General features: G+C 42.0%; 2 protein-coding genes across 5 annotated transcripts in view; one reads left to right on the forward strand and one right to left on the reverse strand.

The window, feature by feature from the left end:
- Positions 1–3918, reverse strand: part of MTBP (MDM2 binding protein) — an 80303-nt gene extending 76385 nt beyond the window's left edge. For 2 of the 3 annotated variants that reach the window (XM_070382857.1, XM_070382856.1), the window contains exons 1-2: positions 3781–3918; positions 2902–2982 (exon numbers count right to left, since the gene is read on the reverse strand). In XM_070382857.1, the coding sequence (XP_070238958.1) occupies positions 2902–2982; positions 3781–3904 (205 nt within the window). In that variant the 5' untranslated portion in view covers positions 3905–3918. Of the gene's footprint in view, positions 1–2901; positions 2983–3780 lie in introns of those variants that run through there. The other variant, XM_070382858.1, reaches the window with a different exon arrangement.
- A 209-nt stretch (positions 3919–4127) lies between these two features.
- The window catches only part of MRPL13 (mitochondrial ribosomal protein L13), a 40899-nt gene continuing 20805 nt past the window's right edge, over positions 4128–24221 (forward strand). For both annotated transcript variants that reach the window (XM_005900750.2, XM_070382860.1), the window contains exons 1-4: positions 4128–4292; positions 8737–8860; positions 14013–14106; positions 17977–18037. In XM_005900750.2, coding sequence (XP_005900812.1) covers positions 4266–4292; positions 8737–8860; positions 14013–14106; positions 17977–18037 — 306 coding nt within the window. In that variant the 5' untranslated portion in view covers positions 4128–4265. The remainder of the gene's footprint in view (positions 4293–8736; positions 8861–14012; positions 14107–17976; positions 18038–24221) is intronic.

Below are 24221 nucleotides of genomic sequence, written 5' to 3' on the forward strand. Positions count from 1 at the left end.
AGGTGGCGTCTGTTTTAAGAATAATCACCTCTGGAAAAATAAGTGTTCTGGTTGACTGACCGCTGTCACAAGGAGAGGGCCATAAATTGTCAGCAGGCCCCCTGGCTAGAAGATGATGTAACACCCCTAAGACCTCTGTATACATTTGTATGAAGCACCCGACTTTAATAAAAGTCAGGACTGCTGACCCCACGTGACTTTTGTATAACATCTCAGTGTATAAAAACAGACCCTGGAAAAATAAAAAATGGGATCAGTTCCTCGAAAGACTGGTCTCTCCAGGTCGTTCTTTCTCTCACCTTCTGGCTGAATGCCCATCTGGAACGTGGAGGCTCGTCAAGCCTACTAATTATGCCTGGGCTTCTAAGATCTGACCGGAGAGGCCTTAGTGTCTCCTCTCTTTCAGGAGAACGGGAGGACGCCTGCAGCCTACGTAGGTGACAAAAATTCCTTGCCCTGGAATTTTATTAGCTTTCCAAGTAAACCAAGTTATTCAGCATCTTTTCTCCGCTGAATTTTCCTGCTGAGCTATCCTTATTCTATTACTCTTTATATCTCTAATTAATATTTAATTAAAGCTATTGTATCCAGTTTGCCGAAGCCGTCTCCCCTTCGAATTTCCCTGGATCCACCAGGGCTGGACCCCGGCAATTTCTGCTTTATTGACTATGCCAAAGCCTTTGACTGTGTGGATTACAATAAACTGTGGAAAATTCTTCAAGATATGGGAATACCAGACCACCTGATCTGCCTCGTGAGAAATTTGTACGCAGGTCAGGAAGCAACAGTTAGAACTGGACATGGAACAACAGACTGGTTCCAAATAGGAAAAGCAGTACGTCAAGGCTGTATATTGTCACCATGCTTATTTAACTTCTATGCAGAATATATCATGAGAAACGCTGGACTGGAAGAAACACAAGCTGGAATCAAGTTTGCCGCGAGAAATACCAATAACCTCAGATATGCAGATGATACCACCCTTATGGCAGAAAGTGAGGAGGAACTAAAAAGCCTCTTGATGAAAGTGAAAGTGGAGAGTGAAAAAGTTGGCTTAAAGCTCAACATTCAGAAAACGAAGATCATGGCATCTGGTCCCATCACTTCATGGGAAACAGATGGGGAAACAGTGGAAACAGTGGCTGACTTTATTTTTTGGGGCTCCAAAATCACTACAGATGGTGACTGCAGCCATGAAATTAAAAGACGCTTACTCCTTGGAAGGAAAGTTATGACCAACCTAGATAGCATATTGAAAAGCAGAGACATTACTTTGCCAACAAAGGTCCATCTAGTCAAGGCTATGGTTTTTCCTGTGGTCATGTACGGATGTGAGAGTTGGACTGTGAAGAAGGCTGAGTGCCGAAGAATTGATGGTTTTAAACTGTGGTGTAGGAGAAGACTCTTGAGAGTCCCTTGGACTGCAAGGAGATCCAACCAGTCCATCCTAAAGGAAATCGGTCCTGGGTGTTTTTTGGAAGGAATGATGCTAAAGCTGAAACTCCAGTACTTTGGCCACCTCATGCGAAGAGTTGACTCATTGGAAAAAACTCTGATGCTGGGAGGGATTGGGGGCAAGAGAAGAGGATGACAGAGGATGAGATGGCTGGATGGCATCACCGACTCGATGGACGTGAGTCTGAGTGAACTCCGGGAGTTGATGGACAGGGAGGCCTGGCGTGCTGTGATTCATGGGGTCGCAAAGAGTCGGACACGACTGAGCGACTGAACTGAACTGAACCAGGATTTGACAAACAGGATAGGGAAGCACATAGATATTAGAAATAATTCCCCAAAGATGACAGTTGAAACTCAAGAGACAGGTTCTCTGATGAATGAAGACAGAAAGGAACAGAGCGTTCCGTCATGAGAACAGGTGCACTCTCCTTGAGGCCTCCAGAAACTCCCTTCAGCTTTCAGACATGTTCTGGCATCTCTACTCTCAGACTGAGGCCAAGCAAGGGAAGGGAAAAAAAAAGAGGGTAACGACCAAAGAAGTAATAAATGGATTATATAATGCCAATAGAAACCAAAGGATAAAAAATATTTCCAAAATAAAGGATGATCAAAAAAGTCAAAAGATTTTTAAGAAGTTCAAGCAGATAAGAATGGAGAAAAGATAACAATTATGAAGTGCTTTTAAGAGAATTAGTAAGAGGTAAGAATGAAAAAAAAAAAACCAGTTAAGGAAATGACTATAAGAACATTAATAATGTATTTGTACTCAGAACACAATCATACATCCTCCTTATAAAGCCACGTTACTCTATTTTACACGAAGCTAAAGATGGCAAGCAAATTTCATAAAGGGAACAAAGCTCAAGATGAGAATATAAAATAATTTTCATAACAACTTTTATGATATCCAAGCATCAGTAAATGAAGGAAAGCAATTTTCCCCTTTTGCTTTTCCTGTATTTCTTTTGCTAGCTCCCTATCCCAAGGACTTGCACCCAGTCAACAAGTGCTTCTTGTTGAGTTTAAAGACAGAGAATATAATATAGTAATGGACAAATAATGTATATTCATATATTTTTTTAAATCTTGTAACAATAAGTAAAGGACTGTGCCATAAGAGACTAGAGTTTTAAATTAGTCTAATATTTATATTATTTCTGTGTTATATGAAATTTTATATAACACAGAAATCCTGTTACATAAAAATTGTTATAGAAATATTTATATATTCTGTGTTAATTGGTAATGCATTATAGCTTTGCACTAATATTTTCCTGTAAATACGTTTAGCTAAAATATTAAATGACATTATTAATATCCCCCCAAAAGCAAACAAAGAAAAAAAACCAAATGTTTTTGGGACTCTCATGTGACCAAATTAATTCAAGTTATTTCCAATACAAACGCTATGCCAGTGAAAAGAAGGGCGATTGTCGTACTCACCAGGGAAAGTACTATCTTCTGGACTAAGTGAAGCAGTAATGCCTCTTTTCAGGAGATGATAAACATTTGCTGCTCTTAAGTCTGAGAAAGAAAACTCAAACTCAGCGGGGCTCAAGAATTCCACAACGTAGACCAATTCCAATTTCACCATCAGCCTCTCCAGAACATACGACACATAAAAGATCTACTCTGTTCAAAGTTTAACATAATAAATCTTAAGCAAGCAGAGAGAATAGCTAAGTTCCCGGTTTGCACATGCTTGCCAGTTAACGCAAATCCAAAATCTCCCTCCCCCAAACCATTTTTAAATCAATGGGATGGGAAATCCTGTTACAGTACTCCGTACACAGCCACATATACTTCCTCCTCAAAAGACCTCTCCATCAAAACAAACTAAATAAAATGCAACAGATTCCAGATAGGAGCATCAACAAGAGTGCAAAAACGGTCAGATTCGTCTTACATCTGTCGCTTGTTTTTTTAACTTATTCCACGTGCGGAATGCCTCCTCCTGTTAGGGTGAATACTCCAGGAGAGTAAGAGCCCTTTCCATCTTGTTGTTTTCCGTCTGACTCGCATTTGGAACACAGGAGGCAGAACTACCTATTGAATGCATATACGTCTCAAGAGCAGAAATTCCATTTCCAAGGCCCCGAGAACTTTGTAACTGTGTCTGCAAGTTCTGAGCGCGGGCGTGTGGCACCCAGAACCTTGGCCCTGTTCTGCGTGCGGGCAGCATCTTCCTCGGCCCTTACAGGCGAGCCGCAGGAGTCACGGCTCCCCGCGGCCCCTCCGCCCAGCCCTCCCCAGAAAAACCTAGTCCCAAAAGTCCTCTCCGCCCCTTGAGCCGCTCCCGCGCTTTCTCGGCTCGGCGCTTACCCGGCGGCCTCCCGGGGCCCTCGACGCGCGAGGCCTCGGGCCCACGCCCCGGGCCCGCCGCCGCCGCCGCCGCCGCCGCGGCCTTTCCCTCGCCCCAGACGGCGAGGAGCAAGTACCGATCCATCCCTCAGCGCGCGCGGCCGCCTCAAGCGACGGCGTCCGTCCAAACCGCCCGCGCTGCTGCAGCACTTCCGGCGCCCTCTCTTCAGCTCGGCGGGAAACGGCCCGTCCCCCGTCGGTTTACGCACCCTTTCCAGCAGAAGAGTGACTTTCGGGGGCTATTCTCTCAATAACCGCATCGTGTGCTCTCTTCCTGACGGAGTGGTTGTGTTGGGAAGACTGGAAAAGACGTGGGAAACGCGGAGAAGCAGACGAAGCCTTGCTGGCCTAGGAACCATCACCCGCAGCTCCGCGCGTTTCCCTCCGGGCCGTGATGCGAAGCGGCCCCGGGTCCTGGCGGAAGAGCCGAGCCGCCCCTCGGGAACATGGCGAGTTTGTCTAGGGCGCCGCAGGTGAGGCTGCACTCCCGGCGTGGCGGGCTTCCCCACTGGCGGGAGGCGGTCAGACTCGGCGGTGCCGAGGCGGATGGGGAGCCAGACCCCTAGGCCCGGAGATGCCGCGATAAAGCACAGACGAGGTCGCAGCTGACCACCACTTCGTGTAGTGCTGTCGGTGCCCGTACTTCGGCGTTTTCAGGCAGCCCTTTTCTGGTCTCCCCTCACCCCGGATTGGGGTTAGGGCGACAGTCAGGGAGCTAATAAGACGGATCTCATAGGGCACTGTAGACTGCTGGAAGAGTGAGCAAAATAAGGGCCGCCTTGGGGGGTGGGGGGAGTTGAGCTTTGGGCTTCCCTGGTGGCTCAGCTGCTGAAGAACCAGGCTGCCAATGCAAGGAGACACAGGAGACGTAGGTTCGATCCCTGGGTTGGGAAGATCCCCTGGAGGAGGAAATGGCAACCCACTCCAGTGTTCTTGCCTGGAGAATCCCATGGACAGAGGAGCCTGGTGGGCTACAGTTCATAGGGTCGCAAAGAAGACAGACACAACTGAGCGATTGAGCTCAGGTATGCAGTTCAATGGGCTTCTTTGGTGGCTCAGATGGTAAAGAATCTGCCTGCAATGCGGGAGACCTGGGTTTGATCCCTAGGTTGGGAAGATCCCCTGGTAAGTATTCCGGCCTGGAGAATCCCATGGACCGTATAGTCCATGGGGTCGCAGAGAGTCAGACACCACTGAGCGACTTTCACTTTGGAGGGTTTTGAACCAAGTAGTAATCTGATCTGGCTTAAGTGTTACAAGGAGTACCCGACTGCTGAGTTAAGACCGAATTGTTTAGAAATGGGAATTGGTGGACGACAGAAGCAAATAATCTATTTGGAGGCTGCCGCAATAATCCAGGTTAGACATGCCGGGGGCGCGAACCAGGCCCGGTTGCTGTGTAGTGGTGAAAAGTGGTCACGTTCCGTGTGAAGGTGGGACCGGTAAGATTTCCGGAAGAGCTAAGTGTGGCGGACAGCAACAGAAAAAACCAAGGACTAATCCAAGGTTTTTTTGTTTCAACAACCGGAGGGAGCTTCCATCAACTGAGATAGGGAAGGCGGGGACTGAAGCAGGTTTCAGAGGAAGAGCAGGGTTCGGTTTTGGATATGTTGCTGTAAGATGCCTCTTAGCCTAGTCCTGCCCCAGGTGAGATTCAGTCCTTGAACTCTTTGTTACCTGCCCCTGATGAAGGAGGTACAGGAATTAAAGTTAACCATTAAAAAGAACTGTAGCAGTTTGACATTGTGGCAGCATTTTAATTGCCTTATCAAAGTTTTGTTGGGGTTTTTTTTTCCTATCAGAGTATTGGTCTGTAATGGATTGGGGAAAAACTGGTCTTCTGCTACATATAATTTTAAAAACACTGTAGTGTATATGCCAGGTGGGCAGTTGAATACAAGTGTATAGTTCAGGGGGCTTCCCAGGTGGCTCAGTGGTAAAGGAATCAGCCTGCCGGTGCAGGAGATGCAGGGATCGTGGGTTTGATCCCTGGGTAGGGAAGATCCCCTGGAAATGGCAATCCACTCCAGTATACTTGCCTGGAGAATCCCATGGCCAGAGGAGCCTGGCAGGATGCAGTCGCTAGGGTCTCAAAGAGTTCAGGAGTTAGGAAAAGAGGTCCAAGCTGGAGATGTAAATTAGGTAATCATAAGCATACTGTGAAGAAGGCTGAGTGCCGAAGAATTGATGCTTTTGAACTGTGGTGTTGGAGAAGACTCTTGAGAGTCCCTTGGACTGCAAGGAGATCCAACCAGTCCACTCTGAAGGAGATCAGCCCTGGGATTTCTTTGGAAGGAATGATGCTAAAGCTGAAACTCCAGTACTTTGGCCACCTCATGCGAAGAGTTGACTCATTGGAAAAGACTCTAATGCTGGGAGGGATTGGGGGCAAGAGGAGAAGGGGACGACAGAAGATGAAATGGCTGGATGGCATCACTGACTCGATGGACATGAGTCTGAGTGAACTCCGGAAGTTGGTGAGGGACAGGGAGGCCTGGCATGCTGCGATTCATGGGGTCGCAAAGAGTCGGATACGACTGAGCGACTGATCTGATCTGAAGCATACAAATGGCCTGGATGAAGTCTTTGAGGAAGTAAGAGGAGAGGAGGACCAAGAACAGTTGTGGAACATACCAGCCTTTCAGAGGCAAGAGAAAGAATCAGCATGATGGGTGAATGGGGATAGACAGTGGTGTTCCAGAAATTAAGTGAAGAAAGAACACCCAGGAGAGGGGAATGATCAACCATATCAAAGACTTAGAACTGACCGAGGGATTTCGTAATGTGACGGCCGTGGTACCCTTTGGCAGTAGTGTGCTGCTGGCGGGTATGGGAAGACAGAAGCCCGGGGGGAGCAGGTTGAAGAAAGCGTTGTTTCGGTGGTTGTTTAGTCCCTAAGTTGTGCCACCTCCTTTGCCACCCCACAGACTGCATCCTGCCAGGCTCCTCTGGCCCTGCAATTCTCCAGGCAAGAATACTGGAGTGAATTGCCATTTCCTTCGCCAGGGAATCTTCCCGAACCAGGGATCGAACCCCTATCTCCTGCATTGGGCGGATTCTTTACTGCTGAGCCACCAGGGAAGCCCTGAAGAAAGAATGAGGAGAGATAAATTTGAAGTAAAGACAACTCTTAGCAAGAGTTTACAGCAAAGAAAAGGAAAGAAATGAGGCAGTCATTGGTAAGGAATGGAGGTCAGGAGTAGCTTTTTTTGTTTTTTTAACTTTATTATGGATAATCTCAATCAGATATTAGATTATCACCCAGTTTCGGAAGGCTCATAGTATCATTTAATCTGTACCTCATTTACTTCTTATTTCATCAGTAAATGTTTCAATACATTCTTTATAAGATAAAGATTTTTTTTTAATGCCATTACTATTTATCAAAGCAAATGAAAATTTCATAGCAATTCCTTAATATCAATTATTCAGTATATGTTCACATTTCCAATTTTCTCATGTATATATTATATAAATATTAATACAGAATATTTTTATGGTTTTTTCCTTTGGAATGGGATCCAAAGTACAGTAAGTTTCTGATGTGTTTTTTTTTTTAAGTCTCTTAATAATGGGTTCCTATCCTATCTTTTTTCTTTGCAATTTATTGAAGAAACAAGATTGTCCTGCAGACAATTGAATTTTTTTTTTTTTAGTTCATATGCTGAGAGAGGTGGAAAGTATGTGGGCTAGAAGCTCTCCTTATTTGCAAAGAAAAGGATCATCTGTGTAAAAAAGGGAATTTACAAAAAGTTACTAGAACTGATGAATGACTTTAGCAAGGTTGCTGTATATAAGACCAAAATATAAAAATGAAGTGTATTTCTGTATACTAGCAACAATCAGAAATTTAAATTAAAAATGCAGTACCCTTTACAGGGGCATCAAAACATATGAAATCGAGGTAAACCTGACAACAGATAAACAAGGGGAATGGGATGGAGACTAGAGAAATGAGAACAGGAAAACAGATGGGTAAGCAGTTTTATTGATTTTAGGTTTGTGATGGTTAAATTTAAGAGAAAACCAGCCAGCCTAGTTGTATCAATACTTTCTCCAACATTGTTTGGCAGCTTGTGTATGTCCATAGAGAAAGGATCTGATCAGGATCTTCTGGCCTGTAACTGTCTTAGCGTTTGAAGGCAGTGTTAGACACTGCAAAAACCTGTGGCAGCCTTAGATGTCAGTCTAAGGCGGTTTTTTGAAATTTAAGTTTATTCAGTATCATCCATCTGTACTTCTCCAGCTTCATTTCTGCTAGTTCCCTGGTGGCTCAAATGATAAAGAATGGGCCTGCAATTCAGGAGACCTGGCTTCAACCCCTGGGTTGGAAACAGGCTCTGGAGAAGGGAATGGCTACTCACTCCAGCATTCCTGCCTGGAGAATCCCATGGACAGAGGAGCCTGGTGGGCTGCAGCGCATGGGGTTCAAAGAGCAGACACGACTGAGCGACTAACACTTTTTCACACTTTCTTTCACTAGAGTTAAACTCCTAAATAGTCATCAGTTTCTAACTGGCCACTCTTCTTTAAGTATAACTCATCTTCTGATCTCAAGGTATTTTTGAAGACCTTCAGAAACAACTGCTTTCTCATTAACCCTCCAGTCTATTGTACATGGTATGAAAAATACAAAATGTAAAAGGAAATAATATCTTTGGAATGTTTTTAATAAAGCATGATCCATATTGCTAATAGAAAAGCAGGCAGGAAGAATGACTGCATTAATCTCTGCAGAAGAATGAGGAAAGGTTCCCTTTTTCCAGAAATAGAAATGAAAAAAGTTACCTAACGATGGGATCTTTTTCGTTATAATTATTGACATTAATTGTAGATTATGTGCAATGGTATATAATAACAAACTCCGGTGTTCGCATTTAATGAGAATTTCCCTCGTTTCCTCTTCTGTCTCTTAAGCAATGGGCCACTTTTGCCCGAGTTTGGTATCTCCTAGATGGGAAGATGCAGCCCCCTGGCAAGCTTGCTGCCCTGGCATCAGTTAGACTTCAAGGATTGCATAAGCCTGTGTACCATCAACTGAGTGAGTATCATTTTAGACCTGTCAGTAAACGCAGTTTTCATGTGAGGATAGAATTTTGAAGATGTTTGACTGTACTGCTGCAAGGATCTGTTTTTTTTTTTTCCTTGAAGATCCCTTATTCCATCTTCGCTGAAATCCTGTTAGGGCACTAAAATGAATTTTGCTTCTTCATAGGAAAACCACATAGACCATTTCACCTGAAACAGTCCCATTTTATGCCATTGTCCCAGCAAAATTATCAGTAGCTCTTCCTTTCACTCTCAGAAATGTCCTGACTTGGACTTTAAACGCTCACTCTTCAGCACGTCTCTTCACGTGGCGACGTGCGTTTCAATAGAGAGCTTTGGAAAATATGCAGATAAGCTTGCCCTCTCTTCTAAAGACTCTTTCCTTCAGAGAGATATATAGAGCTAGTTAGCTATGGAAAGTTATTTTTCACTATTTTGAGTTAACAAATTTGCTTTCCATATCCTTTTTCCAAAACAAAAAACAGTTGCTTTCGTACTGAAAGCCTTCCGCTTAGCCCAGGTAGTTTTGATTGACTTCACTTTCCTAGGCACTCCCTGTCCACCCTGCAAGGCCCGAGTGTCAATTCTTACTCTTCATCTTGCTTGGCCTGTCAACAACGCTTTTTGCACTGAGTTTTAACTTTGTTTTGAAATATGAAATATACAAAGATGTGTATAGATGGATAGGGATGTATTCATCTATCTGTATATAAATATAGATAATATTTTTAAGAAAAGTAATAATAGTAATGATGAAATAAATATCCATTCACTGAGCATTTGGGTGGTTTACCTCCTTTTTTGTTTCTTATACACAACATTGCTATCAGTATTCTTGTACCATTTTTCCAGGACACAGGTGGAAGGTCTATCTGTAGGATAGGAATTACTGGGCTCAGAGATACACAGGAACCTAGTCAGTCTTCATATGCAGATGTTTTCATTATTCCTCATCTGAGTAACAGTCTGCTTTGGTAGCTGGGAAGTGCTCTGTGGTTTTAATTTGCATTTTCCTAATTGCACATGGAGTTCAGTATCTTTTCATTTATATATTGGCCTTTTTGTCATTTCCCATTCTGTGAAATGTCTGCATTTCTTCTTCCCTTTTTTCCACTGGTTTGTTAAGTCTTTTACTTTTTCTCTAACTTGTCTTATAAAAATTTTCACAATTTCAGAAAAGGTCGAAATAGTACAGTGAATTTCTCTATATCCACCTAGATTACACAGTATTTTACCATGTTATTTTTACTCAGTCATTTGAAAATAAATGATAATCAGTGTGAAAGTGAAATTGCTCAGTCGTGTCCGACTCTTTGCGACCCCGTGGACTGTATGTAGCCCACCAGGCTCCTCCATCCATGGGATTCTCCACTCAAGAATACTGGAGTGGGTTGCCATTTCCTTCTCCAGGGGAATCTTCCCAACCCAGGGATCGAACCCTGGTCTCCCGCATTGCGGGCAGACGCTTTAACCTCTGAGCCACCGGGAAAGCTGGCGATAATCAGTATATTACCCCCTAAATACTTCAGCATATGTCTCCTAAGAATATTCTCCAGTGTAACCTAAATGTCATTATCACACCTAAATACTAACCTTTATAGCTCTTCCTGTATATGTGGCCATCATTTGTAATATTGTTTTTCTGAGAAACTGTATGTCAGTTTTCAAGTAAACATGTCTATGATGTTTATAAGCACATAAAACATACATAATAAATGCTGATTAAACCAATAAATGTTAGAAAAACACCTAAAACAACATATTTGTAAATTGAAAACTGCTTGCAGTTTAAGTTTTTGGGTGTTTTTTGCAGTTTAAGTTCTGATTTTGGTGACATCTTAGGGACATGAAAAGTCCAATCTTCTGCTGATAAAAGTCGAATATTAAGTACAGTGAAACAAAAATACAATTTAGTCTTTAAAAAGTAAATTTCTGATTTCCTAGAAAAGCTATCCTCCATTCCTAGGAAAGAATGGCCTGACAGAAAGGCTTGTCTGTATTCTGGCAGAGTGTTTACTCTGCAGTGCATAAGGAGCGCTTTTGCAGTGATGACTTACTTGTAAGGAAGCAGAACTTTAATTCAGTGGATGGATAAGTGCTATACTTGAAAAAGAATTATGTGGCTACTGCTGATTCCATCTTCTCCCCAATTTTGTGAAAGGAGCACGTTCTTTTAATTCCGTGGCATTTCCATCTTGACCCAAACCACAGTTCCATAAGAAAAACACAGCCGTGGAAAGGGAAGGCTGGTTTGCCACAGCATCTCAACAAGCCGTGCAGGCCTCTGTGTGTGTGCGGATATGTGAGTACACAATCTTTGAACCACTTTACACACACTGCCTTCTGATTGGAGCTGCCCTCCTGAGCTGGAGACGCAGGCGCTTTCTGAACATATTTATTTCTCTCTGATGAATGAAAAGTCAGGGCCCTTGGTGATTTCTGCATTGTGACTTACTCTTCGTCAGAATGCTGTTCTTTTCATTGTCCACAAGTTAATCAGTTGAGGAAGACTATATGAGCATTTAAAAGAAGCAGAGGGAAACCTTTCTTTAGCATTATCTGAAGTTATCAGATCATCCTAAAGTATTTCTGGTGCACATGGAATGAAATCAAATAAAATTTTCACACAATTCTTAAAGGTTATATTGTGAATATTAGCAATTCAAACAATTCAACTAATCTAATCTCTAGTATTCTGTTTTGCATTATTTATTTAAATCTTTTAAGAATTTGGTAGGGGGAAAAAGTTTAAAATGCTCTTCTTAAAGTCACCCAGCTAAAGTATTTTTCTTTCTTACTATTCAGTTGAGTCAGTCTATTTCAAGTGTTAACAATGTCATTTAAATTTCACAGTGTTAATCGCACATTTGTTCTTCACCTCACTCCTAGAACATCATCATACAAAACACTGAAGGTTTTTGCTCCCAGTTACATATAGACTACTTACCTCTTTTCAGTTCAGTTCAGTTCAGTCGCTCAGTTGTGTCCGACTCTTTGCGACCCTATGATTTGCAGCACGCCAGGCCTCCCTGTCCATCACCAACTCCCGGAGTTCACCCAAACTCATGTCCGTCGAGTCAATGATACCATCCAGCCATCTCATCCTCTGTCATCCCCTTCTCCTCCTGCCCCCAGTCTCTCCCAGCATCAGAGTCTTTTCCAATGAGTCAACTCTTCACATGAGGTGGCCAAAGTATTGGAGTTTCAGCTTTAGCATCATTCCATCCAAAGAATACCCAGGACTGATCTCCTTTAGAATGGACTGGTTGGATCTTCTTGCAGTCCAAGGGACTCTCAAGAGTCTTCTCCTACACCACAGTTCAAAACCATCAATTCTTCAGTGCTCAGCCTTCTTCACAGTCCAACTCTCACATCCATACATGACCACAGGAAAAACCATAGCCTTGACTAGACGGACCTTTATTGGCAAAGTAATGTCTCTGCTTTTCAATATGCTACCTAGGTTGGTCATAACTTTCCTTCCAAGGAGTAAGCGTCTTTTAATTTCATGGCTGCAGTCACCATCTGTAGTGATTTTGGAGCCCAGAAAAATAAAGTCAGCCACTGTTTCCACTGTTTCCCCATCTATTTCCCATGAAGTGATGGGACCAGATGCCATGATCTTAGTTTTCTGAATGTTGAGCTTTAAGCCAACTTTTTCACTCTCCACTTTCACTTTCATTAAGAGGCTTTTTAGTTCCTCCTCACTTTCTGCCATAAGGGTGGTATCATCTGCATATCTGAGGTTATTGATATTTCTCCTGGCAATCTTGATTCCAGCTTGTGCTTCTTCCAGCCCAGTGTTTCTCATAATGTACTCTGCGTATAAGTTAAATAAGCAGGGTGACAATATACAGCCTTGATGTACTCCTGTCCCTATTTGGAATCAGTCTGTTGTTCCATGTCCAGTTCTAACTGTTGCTTCCTGACCTGCATATAGGTTTCTCAAGAGGCAGGTCAGGTGATCTGGTATTCCCATCTCTTACCTCTTTTAGAAGTGAATATTTACATACCAGCAATAAATTGGAACAACACCCTTTGTTCCTATCACAATGTCTTTATACTCAGTGGATTTTGTGGTAACTTCCATGATCATCTGTCACATTAGCCATGCAGAAGTTCAGGGATACTAAAAGAAGAAAAAAAAAGTTGAAGTAGGCATTTGGATATTTGTTCATCAAGGCTGGAAACAAGCATAAAAGCCAAAGCCAAACTTCTGTTATTTATCACTAAATTGGAACAGCTTTTTTTCAGACATTTCTCAAACCAGATCCTATAAGATCAGTATATAAAAGCAATGCTGTATGTCATGAAGGAGGAAGAAGACTGTGGATCCACGATGAGACCTTAGATATCCTCACATAAATCTTTGAGTTTTCCCCTTGATTTAATTAGTTTGAATTTTACTTGGCCATTTAACTTAGCCCAATATTATAAAAAGAAATCAAATAAGGTTAGAAATCTAAGGTGATAAATTTTTGTAAATAAACTTAATTCCTGTTTCTGAAAACTGTTTACCAAACCTTAATTTTTTTTTTCCAGTTTGAAAGATATTTAACTAGTTAAATGTGATTGGAAAAAGCCTTGGGTTAGTAGTTAAGCATGAGAGCATAATACTCTCTTCTCTGAATTTGAACTAATAACAATTGAGATGTTTTACATTTGTTTCCAATTTACCTACTGGTAAAATATACCTTTTTTCATCTATATGCATATTGTTTTCATTTTCTCTTATTTTTAAGGGGAAATTTGTATTAGATAGTTGAAAGTGAAGTGTAATTATTATTAAAGTGTAATTATTACATTTTAATGAAGTGTAATCATTAATGGTCAAAGATAATAAGAGGAACAGTAATTTGCCTTTCAAAGACCTATGTTGTTATTGGCTTCCTTCCCAAATTCTCTTTTACCTTCCAGTGTTGAGATTTTCCAAATGTCTAGCCAACTCCTCTACACTTAGATGTTATATAAAAGAAAAACATCAGTCTGTTCAAGGATTTTGATGTTGCACTGACATGCTTTATATTCACTGATGTGTTCTTTGGACTTTGGAAAGCTTTGTAAATAACCAAGCGCACTTTTTCTTAAAGGCAAAATTTTTCGACCAAAATCCTTTTTTTCTCTCTTTGTTCTTTTAAATCCAGGTGACTGTGGAGATCATGTTGTCATCATGAACACAAGGCACATTGCCTTTTCTGGGAACAAGTGGGAGCAAAAAGTGTACTCCTCACATACTGGGTAAGATAGTGCTTTTGTCGGGGAAGATAGGCAGTGGAAATGTATTACTTTAGTATTATTATATTTAAAAGAAATTTAAGGAACTTCCTGGTGGTCGAGTGGTTAAGGCTGCACTTCCACTGCAGGGGGCACAGGTTCAGTACCCGGTTGGGGAACTAAGATCTCGCGTGGCACAGCCAAAAAATAAAAATAAATAAAATAATAAAATAATTTTGAAAGAAAAAGAGATTTAAGAAAACACTGATTTTGTTCGTGATGCGTGTGTGATTTACTCAATCAGAAAACAACAAAACTAAAAAAAAAAAAGAAAACGACAAAACTGTACCAGATCCTTGTAATTGCCCGAGGCTATTGGTTTTTCCTGAGAGTATCTGTCAGTTAACCTCTCTGATCTAGGTTTCTCTCTTTCTTTATCAGTCTTCTCGTTTCTTTCTGCTTCCTCTGATTTGTCTTACTGCTGTTTCCAGAAGCGTCTTGAACTTCTAAAAGTGCATGAGAGGTTGAAAGAATGGTGAGGAGAATCCCAAGTTGGAAGGACACCATTACACCTTCCCACAGCATCCCTGTCAGGTCTGCCTGTCTTTGAACAGTAGCAGTCTCCTAGCTCCTGAGGCAGCCCATTCATTCTGCCTTTGACGTGGTCTGAATTTTGGAAAGATCTCAGTGCTGTTAAGTCATCACCTGTCTTTCTTCAGCTTTCATAATGGCCTTTTGTTGCTGTTGTTCAGTCGCTCAGTCGTGTCTGACTCTTTACGACCCCATGGACTGCAGCACGCCAGGCCTCCCTGTCCATCACCATCTCCTGGAGCTTGCTCAAACTCATGTCCATCAAGTTGGTGATGCCACCCGGCCATCTCGCCCTCTGTCCTCCTTTTTTGGACGGTGTAAAACTATATCTTCCACATGACCTCCTTCAGGTAATTGAGAGTGATCAGCACGCACTCACTGATCGTCTCTTCTCTAAACACCTGTAGTTCACGCAAAGTCCTTTATGTGACTGCCCTTTGAAGATCTCCGTCATATCTTGCTCACTGTTCTCTGGGTGCAGTCATTACTTGTCAATATCTTAACTAAATAACACTCGCCTGGCTGTGTCCTGCTGGGTTTCTGGTGCAGTGTGACCCCCCATCTCTCAGTTACTCTGCCTTCTGTTGCTCTAGGAGGGCTCCTCACGGCTGCGTCACTGCTACACTGCGTTTACTACCAGCTGAAACTCCTGAGGGCTTTTCAGCCTTGTGTCCTCCTTCCTGTGTGTTTCAGTTGCATTCTAATCTAGCTGTAGTACCCTGAGTTTACTCTATGTTAAATTTTATCTCCGGCCTTTGAAGATCTTTTGAGACCTGAATTATTTCAGGTAATGTATTAGTTAAACCCCTCAGTTTCAGGTCATGTACAAATTTAATTAAGCATAATTTCTTCAGTATCATGCAAGATATAGTTAGACATATTGGCCTTTCATTCTTGATCAAAATTATTTTATTTCCAAGCGCACCTGCATCTTAGACAAGCCGGCTTTGAGGCTCCCTTCTGTTCCTTTTTGTCTTTTGCCCAGGTAGGTCTTTAATGCTTGGAAAAACACTTTTGCTTGTTAGCCAACCTTTGCCCATCCTGTACTTAAACACTTTAATGAAATCTTTAACAAAAATTAATTCACATTCACTTTTAGTCATTCTTACTTTTGGCAAAGTAAAATATATGTAAAACAAGTTTTAAAAGTTTAGAGGCAATTGGGAAAGAAATATGAAAATGCAAGATAACCATGTGATAAGGATGGGGAACACATGTATGTACTCCCATGGCTGTTCATGTCAACGTAGCCAAAACCACTACAATACTGTAAAGTAAGTAGCCTCCAATTAAAATAAATAGAAGAAAAAAAAATAAACGTTGTTTCCTTCGTACACACACTCACAAAATAACCATGTGATAAAAGCATAAAGTATTTTCTTCCCAGAGAGAAAGAATAGAGGACAATTATTTCTTGTTCTGAGGGTGAAACTCCATGAAACAAATGAAAGAGCATCATTTTGAAACTTAGACATTTTTCTCAGCACACTTCTAAATTTGCTTTCTTAAATTTTATTCCTAAAACGTGGTTCTCTAAATCCTCTTCAAAATGTTTTTAAGTGTTGAAAGAAACCTATAACAGGAATCATATTTAGATAATTGTAAATTTCCCTCACAGAGTCCATTGTCTTTATGTTTTCTTTTTCCCTTCCTTGAAAATCATCTAGGCTCTTATTCATCCATTCAGTGTAATAAAGTCTTACATCTGTGTGCTCTTTTTGTTTTAAATTTCTTAAGTACTGTCACAAACACTTTCCTACTCGACTGTCATAAAATCTTGAGAGGTAGATGGGGCAAATACTAGCATTTTTCTTATCTGAGCAAACCCATAAAGAAAGAGATGAAATGAGTTGCCTCATATTACACTGGTTGCTGCTGGCCAAACCTTGATTTCAGACCTGGGTCTGGGGTATTCAGGTTAGTAAGATCTCCAATACCTATCCCAAATATTTTCTTTAATCTCTATTTATGATTTTGATCTGAACACAATGAAATATTTTGTTACTCAGAAGCAGCATATGACTTCCTGGTAATAGGAAATAGGAGCACGACCTGTTTAGAGTATTAACTTGCCTTCAGAACCAAGTAGTCTACCGGCTTTCCCCAGACCTGACCCCTAGCTTGTTCACTTTGAAACACATTTTGGCACTGTTTTGTTTTCCCTGCATTCAAGCAGAAATAAGTAACTGTGAATGAATGAATGAATGATGAATGAACTTAAATTCCAGTAGAAATACAGTTAGCCAGGGACTTCCATGGTGATGCAGTGGATAAGAATCCGCCTGCCAGTGCAAGGGACACAGGCTTCACCGCTGATCCAGGAAGATTCCACACGCCTGGGAGCAGCTGCTGAGCCGGCACCGCAGAGCCTGCTGCAACACTGAAGCCTGCACACCTGGAGTCCTGCTCCACAGCGAGAGAAGCCAGTGCCATGAGGAGCCCATGTGCCAGAGCAGCACGTAGCCCGTTTGCCGCAGCCGGAGAACGCCTGCCTGGAGCAGTGAGGACAGCGGGCAGCCTTCCCCTCCAGGGCACCTTCCCAACCCAGCGTCCAGCCCGGTCTCCTGTGTTACGGGCAGATTCCACCAGCCAGGCCACCAGGGGAGCCCAGTGAAGACCCAGCACAGCCAATAGAGTAATTAATTTTAAAAATGGTTAGCCAAGAAATTTCTAAGATGTGGAATTTTTTATGAAATTCAGTTCAGTCGCTGAGTCGTGTCCAATTCTTTGTGACCCCATGGACCACAGCACGCCAGGCCTCCCTGTCCATCACCAACTCCCAGAGTATACTCACACTCGTGTCCATTGAGTCAGTGATGCCATCCAACCATCTCATCCTCTGTCGTCCCCTTCTCCTCCTACCTTCAATCTTTCCCAGCATCAGGGTCTTTTGCAAGGAGTCATTTCTTCGCATCAGGTGGCCAAAGTATCCTTCCAATGAATATTCAGGACTGATTGCCTTTATGATTGGTTTTATAAAACAACAATTGCTAAATTTGACCACTTAATAGCATTTCATGTAGCATAGTTACTGCTTAATTTTTAAGACATGATGAGTAGCATAGTTCCCAGAAGCAAGTGTGTGTATTGGTTGCTCAGTCGACCCCATGGACTGCAGCCCACCAGGCTCCTCTGTCCATGGGATCCTCCAGGCAAGAACACTGGAGTGGGTTGCCATTTCCTCCTCCAGGAGAAACAAATGTAATTTCATAATAAAAATAGTTTCATATTATGAGAATGTTCATTTCAAGGATACTATCCCATCGCCTACTCCCAATTTTATTGTCTTTGTTTCTTTAATAGCTACCCAGGTGGATTTAAACAAGTAACAGCTGCTCAGCTTCACCGGAAGGATCCAGTAGCAGTAAGTGTATTGTATTTTTTTATCATTATTAATCATTTGTGGAGAAACTGGTTCAGAAACTGGGTTTTCAGTCTTCCTTCTCTTCTAACGTAGCTAGCGTTCAGGGCTGTGAGTTCTTCACTATATCATACAAGTTTTGATAAGTATCAATAATATTTCATCATCATCCAGTTCTGTATCTTTTCTAATTACTATTTAATATACTTTGCATTTAGTCATAGAATTTTGATGCTTTTCTTTTTAATTTCTTGACATCTGCATGATCACCTAGAATATATGATTGCTGAAAATGTTTTGGGGAGACAGATGTATGTATATATATCTGTTTATATTTTAAGTATATCAAACGTGCTAAATATGTTGTTCCAATCTTGCACTCTATTTTTGTTATTCACTTTATTGAAGAGTTATGTTAAAATCTCAATTATGGATTTATTGATTTTTCCTTATAGTTCTGTCAGTTTTTTCCATTGTATGTTTTGACGATTTAGGGTTAGATAAATTTAAGTTTGGAATTGTAATCTTCCTGAAGAATTGATTGAGGTATGTCCTGACTTTATCTCCAATAGTGCTTTTTAACTTGTAGTCTATTCTTTTTATATATTGATATAGCTAAATCAACCTTTTTTTATTTTGATGCCTCATAGTTTATCTTTTATAGTTTATCTTTAAACTTTACTGAGCTAGATTTTATTTTTTTAATTGGAGTGTTAATTGCTTTACAGTACTGTGTTGGTTTCTGCCACACGTCACTGTGAGTCAGTCATAACTGTCTGTATTCCCTCCTTGAGCCCCCCTCACCCCCACCCTGCCCCCTCGGTCATCACCGAGCCCTGAGCTGGCCCCCTGTGTTACAGCAGGTTCCCACCCACTGTCCGGCTCACACACGCCTGCCAGTGCAGGAGACGCAGGTTTGGCCCCCGTGTGGGGAAGATCCCTGGAGAAGGAAATGGCAGCCCACTCCAGTATTCTTGCCTGAGAAATCCCATGGACAGGGGAGCCCGGCGGGCTGCAGTTCACGGGGTCACAGAGAGTCGAACTTGACTCAGCGACTGAACAGCGGGGTGTATATGTCGGTGCTGCTTTCTCAGTCCGTCCCTCTCTGCTTTCCCCGCTGTGTCCACAAGTTGAGCTAGGTATCATTTTCCTTCTCCTCCCCTCCTTGCTTGCTTTTGGATTGATTGAGTTCATTTCTTAGAAAGTGAAAGTGAAGTCGCTCAGTCGCGTCTGACTCTTTGTGACCCCATGGACTGTAGCCCACCAGGCTCCTCTGTCCATGGAATTCTCCAGGCAAGAATACTGGAGTGGGCTGCCATTTCCTTCTCCAGGGCATCTTCCCAACCCAAGGATAGAACCCGGGTCTCCTGCATTGCAGACAGACTCTTTACCGTCTGAGCCACCAGGGAAGCCCCTCATTTATTAGAAGTATAAGATTAATCAATATTTTTACTTTCCTCACAGTCAAGTCAAGGCCTCTAGAAGATTTTTAATACCCGTTCTCCCTCTGTCTGTATGTTTTCTCTGTTCAAGATGGTTTAAAAACCCTTCTGGTTGGACTTTCTTGTTCTCAGTTTTTTATACTGTTACTAATTTTTTTAAGATCTTCTTTGCTTGCAGTCTTTTAACTCCGATCAGTGTCCTCCTTGAAGTACTCCTCATTGACATTCCCATCATAACAGTCTCTGAATAGTGGACGCCCCTTTTCTGTTTGTAACTTTATTTTTACCTTCATTCTTAAAAAATAGTTTTGTGTATCTGCACAATTCTAGGATAACTTTGTTTTTTTCTCTTAGCTTTTTGAAGCTATCTTTCAAATAGATTTTAGTTTCCGTTATTGCTGTTGATGTCAGATTCAGATGTCACTTTATTTGTGTGTAGCCTGTCTTGTCTTTCAGAATACTTCTAAGATCTTTTCTTTGGCTTTGGTTTTTATTTTTGAGTTTTCTTACCGATTTTGCTTGAGGACCGGTTTCTCCTCTGAAAATCTGTCAGCTCTTACACCTCTCCACATTGGTCCCCTTGACTCCCTGCCCGCCCTCTCCCTCTGGGAGCTGCCTGTGTACACAGCAGACTGCCTCCACTGCGCACAGTTCAGTTCCTCCTTTTACATTTTGTGTCTTCCTCATATTTTATGTCTCCCTGGCTCTGTGCTGGATTGTCAGGAATTTCCTTAGATCTGTGTTCTTGTCCTCTCATTTTCTTTTCCCCAAGGTCTAATCTTTTACTGAGTTTCTAATGTCAGCTGTTGCATTTTTTTCCTTTTCTGGAAGCTTTTACTGTTTGTTTCTTTTTCAGTTTGCTAGTCAGTTTTGACCATCTTCTGTTCCTTTGTCATACCTTGGTTCTCTCTTATATTTCTTTAAGCACTTTAAACATAATTCTTAGCATTTATATCTGACTGATACTTGTGGGTCTTTGTGGGTCTGCAATTTATTGTTTCTGCTCAGGGTGCTAGGAAAGTACTTGTACCTTGGAACTTCATCCCTGAGAGTTTTTGAGACCTATGTTAAAAATGAATTTCTTCAGAAGAGATGTACTTAGCTTTTGGCTGGTGCCTGGGGATATACGTGTATACACACACCCCCCAACCTAAGACCCCTTTAAGCTATACTTCCAGCTTCTGGAATTTGATCCCCATAAAACAGGTGAACTTGGGGCCTGAAAACCTTACAAGATCAGGTTCATAGTTAGCAACTCCCTATCAAGAAAGACTTATTTTTTCATTTCCCCACTCAGCACCCTGAAAGGATGCTGCCTTTCTGCTGGCCCCGGGGATCCAGGCATGTGGGGGCGTCTTGATCCTGCCTGCAGACCTCACGTTTGCGGTCCTCTGAACCCAAGCCCTGTGCTGAGCGGACACCCCAGAGCAGATGGCAGCCCAGGACTTTCTTTTTCTTGTTCTTCCTATTTTTGTCCTCCAGTCAGTTCCATCCTTTAGAAATATTTAAAAAAACAATATTACTAGCTTCATTAATGTTTATTTATTATGTATCATAGAGTTCTGTCCTAACAGGTGTTCTAAATCCAAATGCTAGTTCTCAGTATTGATTATAAAAGCAGAGTCTTCTGTTGCCCTTTACAGTTTTATTTTTTTCTTCCTTAACTCTTGATAACCCAGTCTTTGAATTGTTCTCTTAGATTTGGGAGTGTTTTCCCCATTCACAGCTGTTTTAGCTTTTTATTTAAATGAGCAAACTGTTAAGTTTTGAAGATACTCCTTTTTATTTTCCTAAAATGATGAATAAAAATAAATGTATGTATGTATGTATGTATAAAGAATGCAACCATTTGTTTGGTGTTCAGTTCAGTTGCTCAGTCGTGTCTGACTCTGCGACCCCGTGGACTGCAGCATGCCAGGCCTCTCTGTCCATCACTAACTCCTGGAGCTTACTCAAACTCATGTCCATTGAGTCGGTGATGCCATCCAACTATCTCATCCTCTGTCATCCCTTTCTCCTCCTACCTTCAATCTTTCCCAGCATCAGGGTCTTTTCCAATGAGTCAGTTCTTTGCATCAGGTGGCCAAAGTATTGGAGTTTCAGCTTCAGCATCAGTCAGTCCTTCCAATGAATATTCAGGACTGATTTCCTTTAGGATTGACCGGTTTGATTTCCTTGTGGTCCAAGTACTGTCTAAAATTTTCTTGGTTAAAGGTGGGGGAAGAGCTGTGTTTATTACTGACATAATGTTTAGAAATTCTGTACTTTACTGAGTATTTTTACTTCATCATTTGAATCTGTTTTATAAAAACATACTCAAGAGTTGTTTCTTAGAAAATATTTAATGTTCTACTTTTATAATACTAGTAAAAAGTTGTTGTTAGGGCCGCTGCTAATATATACCATAACTTTTACAACAAATTATAGTTTTAATACTTAACAAATATTTTCCAATGTCTTTAAAACTAGTTTCTAGTTTGTTCAGTATGCTGAATGTACACCAGGAGGCAGTGTAAGCCAACTTCCAATGTGAAGAACTTGGCTTTGGGTAGCATCTGTAGGAATCGTTTCAAACTTTTTTATGAACAGAGATTGAAATGCATTATGAAATATTTGATGATGGCTTTAAGTCTTAATTTTGACTGTTTTTAAGGAAGAGGTCAGTTACTTTACCACCAATCCAAACCCTCAGTGTTTTTCAGGAACAATAAAGTACATTGATTAATAGCAGGACATGAGTTTGAGTAAGCTCCAGGAGTTGGTGGATGGACAACCAGGACAACCAGATGGACAGAGAGGCCTGGCATGCTGCAGTCCATGGGGTCGCAGAGTCAGACACGACTTATAATTAAGTACATTGATTTAAATAGTAGGCTTTAAAATATTTTTCCATATCTTTTTGTAATTACATAGCAGATCTTTAACTCTAAACTCAAATATGTGTATTGATCCAGCCCTTTATTTATGTCCTTTCTTCATCTGTCATGCAGTTTAGTTTCCTTAAGAGCTTCTGTGTTCTTGCCTTTTTTTCTAATACGGTTCCTTTCTCATATCCATTCCCTCTCCTATAGCTTACAAAGATGTGTTTTGTGAAACAGGCGTCACATGCCCTGGGTTCAGATTCAGTTAGGAGGGTCTTGAATGTTCATAACCCTGCCTCGTTCTGTCTGTCTCACTTTCTGAATTCCTCGGAGTTCGTGCTTCTGTCCGTGGAGCTAGAATTGCTCGACGCCTGTTCACGTTGCGTCACGCTTATGTTTTGGGCAGGTGTGTGTGTGTGTCTGTCATCTTTTTCCCTCACCTGGCAGCTTGTAACCTTTTCATACTTTACAGCTTTCTCTAATTTGATTGTTATGTTTGCATTTTTTAACTAAGGTGCATTTTAAAAATACCAATTTGTTTATTCAAGTAAATAAAACTAATTATTTTAAGAACATGAAAACCAAATACCAAGAAACCCTGCTGATGTAATAAACTGGCTGTTAGGATGATGTTCAGAAGATAGAATGACTTGCTAATCCAGACAGGATGCTAAGTAGTCTTAACATCGTCGCTTTCTACTAAAGACTTTTAAGACACTAAAAATTTTAAAGACTGACATCAGTGCTACCCAATAGAAGTTTCTGCTCTGATGAAGACGTTCTTTGTCAAATACAGTAACCACTAGTCGCAGGTCGACCACTTGAAATGCGGCTTATGTAATTCAGGACTGAATTTTTAATTGCTTTTAGTTTTAACAACATAAAGTCCCTAGAATATAAAGCCTTAACAGCACTAACAAGAAAATAGATGGAAAATATGCGTGGGGTGGCGTTAGTATTTGTACATATTGAGGTTTTGTGGTCTGATTTGATGAGAAGATAAAAGGATAAGGAAATCCTCCACAGTGCAGTCCCATTGTAACATGTGCTGTCTCAGAGGGTTAGTGTACTACATGCCACATTATAGCCTTGAAATATGAGTGCGGATGAAGACAATCAGCTTGCCTCTCCGGCTGTACGTCAGTCGTTCCACGCGGCTCACGCAGTGTGTCTGTGCACACTACATGCCAGGAGGCCCACGGGAGAGCATAGAGCGCAGGCTGACGCTGCGTGACTTTCTTTTGACACACACGCAGAGCCACACTCAGGACAGCGCTGAGGACGCCTCGAACTCCCCTGCTGGGCTCGTGTTTCCGAGTCCGCCTGCCAGCGCGGGGGCCTCGGGTTCCACCGCTGGGCGGGGAGACCCCACGTGCCGTGGGGCAGCTCAGCCCGTGCGCCACGGCTGCGGAGCCCGCAGGCCCTAGAGCCCGCGCTCTGCACCAGGAGGAGCCAGCACCGCAGGCAGAACAGCCCCTGCTCGTCTCAGCTGCAGCGAGCGCGAGTGCAGCGACAGAGACCCGGCACAGCCTGAAAGAGGGCTTAAATAGCAGATAAACTGTGGGGCTGACCTTAACAGGCAGAAAAGCAAATCCTAGGAAGCTTAGTTTGCCCTCTTGGCAACGGGTGTGACAGGGTGAAGGGTCTTCCTGATAAGTGACAGGAACGCATTGTTAGGTGTCTTTGCATGTGGTATGTGTCTGTCCTGGGAGTAGGCCTACCTGGTTTGAATTCCAGTACCATTTATTAGATACAGGAAATTAGGGTGGGTTCTGTAACCTCACTGAATTTGTTTCCTCGTCTATGAAATGGAACTTAGTAACATAAACAAGATAACAAATCTAATGCAGTCACCCCTGTACACGTCGTGAGTTTTCAGTGAAT

Source organism: Bos mutus, chromosome 14 (genome assembly GCF_027580195.1).
Source record: "Bos mutus isolate GX-2022 chromosome 14, NWIPB_WYAK_1.1, whole genome shotgun sequence".
Taxonomy (NCBI): domain Eukaryota; kingdom Metazoa; phylum Chordata; class Mammalia; order Artiodactyla; family Bovidae; genus Bos; species Bos mutus.